Genomic DNA, 8667 nt, shown 5'->3' with positions numbered 1-8667 from the left:
TCTGTGCGTGGGACCGTGGGCCCGGCACACAAAGGGGGCACACTTCCCTCCCAAGGACAAGGTCTGTCGACCAAATACTCACCAAACTGCCCTCCTGCTGAGGGTTCAGCACCTTCACCATTATTTCCAAACTGCATCAATGAATCTAAAGTGCGGGGGGACATCGGCAGGTCAATGGTATTGCTGCAGGTCGTTCTGTAGGAAATGGGGAGCAGCAGGAGGGGAAAGGGCCGGGTTGACAAGACACAATGGAGAAAAAAAAAAAAAGAACAAAACACACACACACAAGCCATCAAACTCTGGTCTCCAACAGAAAAATAAAAGCTCAAGCTTTTTAAACACACAGGGTCACTCTGAGTACTACGCGTAGCCCAGGGCATTCCAGCCCCTCTCAGGGTAGCTCTCACCCAGTGTCCTACTCCCGGGATAACTGAGGACACCAGAAATGAAGGCCAAATTTAGAAGGGAAGCCACTTACGGTGTCACACAGATAAACTTGGTCTTCAGGTATGGGGCAGCACCTGGGAAGAAGAAAACTGGGGCTTACTAAGGCGACCCCACTGTGGGTAGAGGGCAGGTAGAAGCCGGCCGCCTCATCAGGGGAGACTTGCCCCTCCCTCCATCCTTGAGCGGAGATCGTTTTGAACCTGTCTCCCCTCAGGGCTGCCCCCTCCACCACTATGTACTATCTGATGTTCTAGGTGCTTGCAGCTGGGTAGTTCAGTTCTTGCTGCTACGCTTTCCAGAGCTGCAGAGACTTCTGAGCACACACCCTTGTCCCACCTGAGCCTAGACCAATGCCACCTCTGTGTGTTCCTTCTTTCCCTAGATGATGTGAACATTTAACTGCCTGTGTGTGGTCTGAGGATCGTATTCTGGCCTGGTCGACTCTCTTAGGTAACTTCTCTGCATGCAGGAACGGAGCCTATGCAGTCTGGGCTCCAACACCCCCGTCCTGCTGCGACACCAAAGTCACCAAGTCTTGAAGAGAATATGCAGATTGCTAATGCATTTCCAAAGCCCAGGGTCACACCTTCCATTCCTATGGCACTGATCTGCCTCTACCACATTTTTAGGTGAGTATAGGAGTAACCCCCCAGTTGGGTAACTACACCGCACAAAAAGCGGCCGCTTTATAAAGGGAGGCTGGCTGGTATTGCAGCACCGTCGACTCTGGGCTGGAAAACAGGAGGCCAAGGCCTCGTTATGTCCTCGGCAGCTAGGAGACCTGGAGCGAAGCACTTTCTACAGCAAGAGGGAGGCGGAAGAGGGAGGCATCCATCTCCGTCATTTGTAATTCTTGTTCCATACTTAGAAATGTGAGGACCGGAATAAATGAATTTTAGGTGCTCAATGTTTACACCAAGAGGTCCAGGAGACTTGGAATACTGGCACGACATCTGGGAGAGTCAGGTGAACAAATCACTTGGGGGGCATGGGGCCCAGTGGGTGGGCCGAGAGAAGCACAGTTAAAAAGTTTGAGGTTTGGGGCGCCTGGGTGGCGCAGTCGGTTAAGCGTCCGACTTCAGCCAGGTCACGATCTCGCGGTCCGTGAGTTCGAGCCCCGCGTCAGGCTCTGGGCTGATGGCTCGGAGCCTGGAGCCTGTTTCCGATTCTGTGTCTCCCTCTCTCTCTGCCCCTCCCCCGTTCATGCTCTGTCTCTCTCTGTCCCAAAATAAAAATAAAAAATGTTGAAAAAAAAAAAAAAAAAAAAGTTTGAGGTTTATAGACAGACCAAGGGATCAGAAAGTATGGTGACAATCTGAGAAAAGGCATTGTCAGGGGTCACTGGACTGCCAACCAAGGTTATTTTTGGCCAAGAAATAGATTCATACGGTGCAGAATCCAAAGATGTACCCAGGCAGGGTTCTGGTGTCTTCTAAATCCACTGTGGCGCAGACCTGAGGGGAGCTGACATCTCAGACAGAAAAGGATTTAGTTCCCCAGTGATCAAGGTAGCTGAGAAAACTAGCTTCAGCCTCAGATTCAGCAAGAGCAGAAGCAAAGGAGAAACAGGACTAAACGCCGAGCTCTGGCTGTGTACAAGGTTGTACATATACTTCATCCAATTTGTAAGGTAAGGGGGTTGTCATTTCTAAAAAGGGACTCTCTCCCTCAAGCCATCAGGAAATACTGTGTGGGGTCTGGTGGAGAAGTAAGGAGGAAGGAAGGGTCCTGGGAAGATCATCTATCCCTGGGGACAAAAATATTTTCATGATGGAAAATGGGAGGAAACAGGCACAGATCCATGTCCCCGAGGACTCCCACTTTAATGCAGGGGCTCCAGTGGCACACCGCCCCTCTCCCCCCCCCCCCCCATCGCCTCGCTCCTGCCACCCCAAGCCCCTCAGTGCCCACTGCATACACCTGCCTCCCTGGGAGGCTGGCAAAGCACTCAAGTCACTAGTTCCTCTCTCTTGTGCCGGGGTGGGGTGGGGGGTGGGGAGTCTTGCCCCTGAGAAAACACTAGTGACTCCAAGCAGGAAAGGACCTTGCTTCCCGGTCACACAGGATGGGTGATGATAACAGAGGACACAGCCTCAATTGGGAACTTGGATCTTGAAAGCAAAATGAGCCAAAGGGACCAGCACTTGGACCTAAATGTCCTCAGCAGAAGGAACAAAGAGTAGAGTGTCAGGGCTGATAAACAGATCTCCCAACTGAAGCCCAGCTGGAAAGAAAGATAAGTAGCAGACAGGAAGTGAGAGTTAGCTCTTCTACAGTATGAATAAAACCCAACACCAGAACAAAGGGAAGAGGAAAGTCAATTGCCAAGTAACTCAAGTTCCTTCTTCCAAGTCCCAGTCTTCCCCATCCAAGAAATTCCTCGCACGGGATCTCTGTGAACAGGTGGGAATGTGCGTGTGAGCTCTTTGCACAAAGACAATTTTTCCAAAAGCAACTGGGGTGGAAGCTACCCTCAAAGGACCACTTCAAAGAGCTCTCCAACTAAGGGAAGTTAAATAAAAACAAAGAATGGCAAATCACAGACTCCCCAACAGGATCTGGACAGAGAAGAACGCAGAGAGCCAAATCAGCAAGTGCCAAAGGCACAGACCAGAGGGGCTGCTTCTCCTTGCGGACGACTAATGGTTACAAGCTTACTATGAAACATTTGCTATACGACTTACATAGACACCTGTGCTCTTGCACATTAAACAACCGCTTTATTTCAATAGCTGCATGTTCTCAATCCCAATTCCGCGCCCTCCCACCGTTTACAGGCTCCTCTTCAATCACCACGCCCCCCACCCCTCCCCGCTCTGCTCGTAAACGTCGTTCCAGTGCTGCTAACACTCATTTCCTCCAGAAAGCCTTTCTCCATCCCGCTCGACACTGCTCACATTGTTCAGCGATGGGGCAAAGGAAACATGCTAGACTCAAGTCTGAGTCGCAAACCTTCCAGTGTAAGAAGCGGTGTGCTGGCAGGGCATCCTGTTACTTAAGAATTCTGTCCTCGCGCTCTCTCGGCAGTATTTTAGATGTTTGGGGTGAGTTGAGTGTGTGTGTGTCTATTTCCCCGTTTAGCCTGCTGGGTTCTCTGTAGGACAGAGACAAGTGACTTTGATGCCCCTCCTCTCTCCAACCGGAACAGCCACGACCAAAAAGCACTCACTACTGAGTGCTTATTTCCCATAAGAGGAATAAAGGTCACCAGGCTCTTTGGGCAGTGACCTACCTATCCCCCAAGAATCCTGCAATTTCCCACTTTTTCCCAGAAAAAGTGCCCAACGCGGAAAATCAACAACTACCTGGGTCAGCTTCAGGATGCTCCTGGCTTTCTGGTCGACAATACTTTCCAAACGCCTCCTCCTTAGGAATGTCCGGGTAGAGATAAACCAGCGGAGACACGAGGATGTTGGTAGCATCCATGATCTTATAGCCCATGATGATTTCAGCAAACGACATGTTGTTCAGCTGCTGCTTGGTATACGGTTCCACGGACTGGATCTGGGTCTTGCCTGTCATCGGACATGGGAAGGGAGGATAATGGCCAGGTAATCTGAGAGAAAACTACCTGATTTATTTTTCCTTGAAAGGGAATGGCTTATGCCAACCTAGTTCTTGAGCCTCGAATATCCTGCCCAGTCACCTGGCACTACAAAAATGTTCAGCTGGCTTCTGGAGACGTTACCCAGTTGGGTCGTCAGCAATATACCTGAATAACTACTTGCATGAGATAGATTAACAGGGTAAATTAGAAAGGAGATGAAGAATGAGATTTAAATCGGAAACTTGTAGGCAAATATTAGCTCCTGAAGAAAGCAAAACAAAATTGCCAAACAATCCTCCAGCTGAAAGAATTTGGAAGAAAAGAAGTCACTGAAAAATGTTTTTACAAGTCCAAGGCAGGGGAGTGCGAAGCCATCTTTGCCCACTAGGGGGCAATAGGTACTTGAAACTGGCAGTGGCCACAGCGGAAGCAGCAACTGCCACCAGGTGGGGCGGGTGAGAGTCAAACTTACCGCTGATGTCCTTCTCCACCCAAGTGAAGGTGACACCTCCTTCTTTGCTGCTTTCACTGAATCTTAGCAGGAAGGTGCCTGGGGGCTTGGTGCTCAAGATGGCCCGCTCCCGCTCCTTACTGATAAAACCCATTATGTACCTGGAGCCAAAGAACAGCAACAAGATCTGGGCTGATGGGGTCCCGCCCCTGGCCTGCTGAGAGCAGGTGACGTGTTACCCATGTGCACTCTGCCGGACACAAGAGCTTCAACCTACCCTTCATTCCAAAGAGCCAGGATGTACTTTTTCACAAGATCAATGATATTGTCTAGCCAGACCCAGAAGGAGAAGCCTTTGCCGGCCATGTTTTCCTAAAGAGAAGAATAACGAGAAAGCCAAGTCTACTATCCCAGCCTTTTCCTTCTTAGGGACACAGTGCCACCAAAATCCCCAGACCCATCTACCCTCAAGTAGGGCCTACGGGCCGCTAGACCATGAGTCTACAGCCTTCAGGCCCAGTGCCGTCCCCGACAACCTCACGGGTGGGCGTCCCTCCCGCTCCCACTCGGCAGCGACAAGGATTTAACAAGATGGCTTACTTTGCAAAATTTAGCCCACGTAATCTGACACCCTGAATAGTTCACACCAGGTCCTGCAAGAAAAAGAATAAAGCAGTGTAACTTCTAGCTTCAAATCAAGGATTTTATTTCTCAAGACAGAACATACATTCATGCACATCTGTCCCACAGTGGGCCAAGTCACCATCGGTTTTCGTGTCTTTAAAGGTTCCCACCGTTGTGTCCATGTATGTGTGCATACACAGGTACACACACGTACACAGATGTACAAAATCCCATCGTGTGATCACCTGCGTTGTTGTTTAGACTAGCAGAGGTGGTGGATGACGTATCGAGGGTCCGTCCCCCCACCCCCCCACTCTTCCTAGCCTCATGTGGTGGCAGCTGGTGCTCAGGGACCAGCAGCACACAGTAATAAACTGACAGTGTTAGAGGGTCACATTTGGCGGTGGCACAGGATAAGGCTACTTACAGTCCAGGTAGCATGTAAAATAAAACAGTCCACTAAATTTTTTTTTCCCAGAGGAAAAAATAAAAACAAGCCTACAGTTTATTGAAGAAATGGACATGAACGTCAAGCTTTGGCCTCTGTCTTCTAACATGCACTTAAAAAATAGCTTCCTGGGGCGCCTGGGCAGCTTAGTCGGTTGAGCGTCCGACTTCAGCTCAGGTCATGATATCACTGCTCATGAGTTCAAGCCCTGTGTCGGGCTCTGTGCTGACAGCTCAGAGCCTGGAGCCTGCTTCAGATTCTGTCTCCGTTTGTCTGCTCCTCCCCTGCTCGTGTTCTGTCTCTGTCTCTCTCACAAATATGAAAAATAACTTAAAATAACTTTAAAATAACTTAAAAAAATTTTTTTTTAAATTTAAATAGCTTCCTAAGGTTAGCCGAAGTAGTGCTCTGGAAGGGTGAGGGGCCCAGCCACCGAGAGAAAAGAAATCTGCCTCCCACCTCAGAAATGATCACTGGGAGGCAAGCTTCCCGTGCATCTCTATCTCTCCTCCACCCCACCTCCCCAACTGCTGGAGCACATGTTTTCAGTCCCCAGGACAGTGTCTGGCTCAGCAAATTTTCCTGAATGAATAGCCCCACAGGCCAGACTCCTTCTCTGAGGAGGGCAGCAGGGAAAAGGGGGAAAATGCTGACCTAAGAGCTTCTCTGCCAGCGTCGTCAACTGCTCGATGCTCAGGCCTCGCTTTGTGGTGGAGGAGAACTGCCAGCTCAGCACCTCAGCCACTTGATCCCAGGTTCCAATGGGGGGCTTGGTGAAAAAGTTCACGTTCTGTTGAAAATGACACATTTGCTCATTTATTTTTTTTTTATTTTTTTTTTTTAACGTTTATTTATTTTTGAGACAGAGAGAGACAGAGCATGAACGGGGGAGGGTCAGGGAGAGAGAGGGAGACACAGAATCCGAAACAGGCTCCAGGCTCCGAGCGGTCAGCACAGAGCCCGACGCGGGGCTCGAACTCACGGACCGTAAGATCATGACCCGAGCCGAAGTCGGACGCCCAACCGACTGAGCCACCCAGGCGCCCCAACACATTTGCTCGTTTAGATGGAGACGGTGGTGCTTGGTGCCCCACGCTAGGACCGCGACAATGGTTTCCGAAGGATGGGCGCTTACCTTGGGGTTGTTGGTCAGCATGTTATACCACAGGATAGATGCCCAGGCATTAGGCATCTGACAGATGTTGGAGATCACCACAACCGGCAAGGAGTGGGTCTGTGGAGAGAGTGGGGAATAAGCTGGGGAGGCAGAGGGCCCTCACAGCTTCAAACGTCTCTTCAGTCAGACCTGCAGGTTTCGAATAAAAGAATGTGCCTTAAATCACACCTACTGCCAGCCCTTAGGGAGGAACTCGGCTGAGTCAGCTCAACGCCCAGAGTGGAGAGAATGCCAAGTGCGGGTCACAGGACACAACCAGGAACTTAAAAAATCTGACGTGCTCAAAGCTGGACTCGCAGTCCACCGACTCCCCGTTTATAAAACCTGGGAGGCACTCTCCGAGAATTGAAGCTGCATCTGCCCGTTAAACAGACAGGTCTCAGTAGGCAAAGACTAGGATTCTTGCTTTTCCGGGTATAGCTTAAATTAAAGATGAAGAAAGTTGATAGAAGAGAAGGCAAATGCCATGATTTCCTGTACACTAAAAACAGTGGCTGTCTAAAAAGCCTGTTTTGCCCAAACTTTATAGAGTCCATTATCATTTCTATGCACAGATTAATAATATATTAATTAATTACAATTTCAGTACTTTCATATACTGAAAGCTGAGTATACAGTTGACCCTTGAACAGCATGGGTTTGAACTGCATGGGTCCGCTTATACATGGATGATTTTTCTTGATCTAGAGTACAGTCCTATAAACGTATTTTCTCTTACAATTTTCTTAGCAACGTTATCTTTTCTCTAGCTTACTTTATTGCAAGAATACAATATATAAAGCAGATACATCATTCTACCTTCTGCAGAAAAAATCCAACTAGAAGTTCTTGTCCTGAATCACCCCTGCATGCAGCCCTGTCCCAACTCTGTGGCAAAACTCACCTCAAGGTCAATCTTGAGGCCCTGGTGATACACCTCAGTCTCAAAGGTGATCAGGTGCAGCTCCTCGGTGACAATCAGGGAGGCCTACAACGAGAAGGGCACCCTCTTCCTCAGAGAGAATGGCCTTGGATACTAACGGCCATAGCTGAGGAGAGTGAATGCCACAGCCTCATTGCACCAAGAAGGGTGATCCACCGGGAGGCCATGGACACACCAGGGACACAACACTGAGAACACGCCCTCTTCAGTGCTACGATCTTCAACCTCATCTTTTACTGGTTTTATTACAATACTATAGACCCAATAGGTTATTTACCAAATGGGTAAGGTGCACAGAAAATCAAAACAATGAACACCTGTACACACTACCCAGTTTAAGGAAAAGATCATCACCACGGAGATGCTCAGGATGCCCTTCCCCATGCCCTTCCCTGGTCCCTCCTCCCTCAGATGTAACCGTTATTTTGTCTTTTGGGTTCATCGCTTCCCAGTTTTCCTTTAGGGTTTTACTGTATTTATCTCTCTAAATACTGTATGCATTGTTCAGTTTTAGAGGTCTGTGAACCTTACACAAACCGTACCCTATGTATTCTTTAGGACTCGCTTTTTGCATCCATGGGGTTGTATGAATTTGCTGTTGTTCATTTTCACAGCTCTAGAGCATTCCATCATATGACTCTACCACGAATCCTTTATCTACTCTAGCAACGATGGTATCTGGGTTATATTTAGGGTTTACAATCAGGCTGCTGTGACATTTTGCACATGTCCCCTGGTGCACATGTGCAAAGATTTCTCTATTGTTAAATCCTGGGAGTGGCACTGCTGGTTTGTAGAGTACGTTCATTTTTTTATTATGTCCAGTTGTTTTCTGAAGTGACAATTTATACTGCCACCAGCAATATGGCAACCTTATTTTCGGTAAGACTTCTCAATGAATTCTCAGAGACACAATTTCAATTCGTTTTTCAAACACTATCTTTTTCCTAACTATAGAAATAACATATGTTCAGTTTAAAATGCAAATATCACAGGGCGCCTGGGTGGCTCAGTCGCTTAAGCATCCCGACTCTTGATTTTGACTCAGGTC

At 48.5% G+C, this 8667-nt stretch overlaps 1 protein-coding gene across 5 annotated transcripts in view; it reads right to left on the bottom strand.

The window, feature by feature from the left end:
• Positions 1 to 8667, bottom strand: part of STAT3 (signal transducer and activator of transcription 3) — a 70128-nt gene that overhangs the window by 2674 nt on the left and 58787 nt on the right. For 2 of the 5 annotated variants that reach the window (XM_058704280.1, XM_058704279.1), the window contains 9 exons: positions 7578 to 7661; positions 6653 to 6751; positions 6172 to 6307; positions 5046 to 5098; positions 4723 to 4817; positions 4467 to 4606; positions 3750 to 3962; positions 479 to 521; positions 83 to 195 (listed from right to left, as the gene is read on the bottom strand). In XM_058704280.1, coding sequence (XP_058560263.1) covers positions 83 to 195; positions 479 to 521; positions 3750 to 3962; positions 4467 to 4606; positions 4723 to 4817; positions 5046 to 5098; positions 6172 to 6307; positions 6653 to 6751; positions 7578 to 7661 — 976 coding nt within the window. The remainder of the gene's footprint in view (positions 1 to 82; positions 196 to 478; positions 522 to 3749; positions 3963 to 4466; positions 4607 to 4722; positions 4818 to 5045; positions 5099 to 6171; positions 6308 to 6652; positions 6752 to 7577; positions 7662 to 8667) is intronic. The other 3 variants (XM_058704283.1, XM_058704282.1, XM_058704281.1) reach the window with 3 other exon arrangements.

Source organism: Neofelis nebulosa, chromosome 16, assembly GCF_028018385.1.
Source record: "Neofelis nebulosa isolate mNeoNeb1 chromosome 16, mNeoNeb1.pri, whole genome shotgun sequence".
NCBI classification, from domain to species: domain Eukaryota; kingdom Metazoa; phylum Chordata; class Mammalia; order Carnivora; family Felidae; genus Neofelis; species Neofelis nebulosa.
Note: the sequence above shows the minus strand (reverse complement) of the source record. Positions and strands in the feature narration are given on the sequence as shown.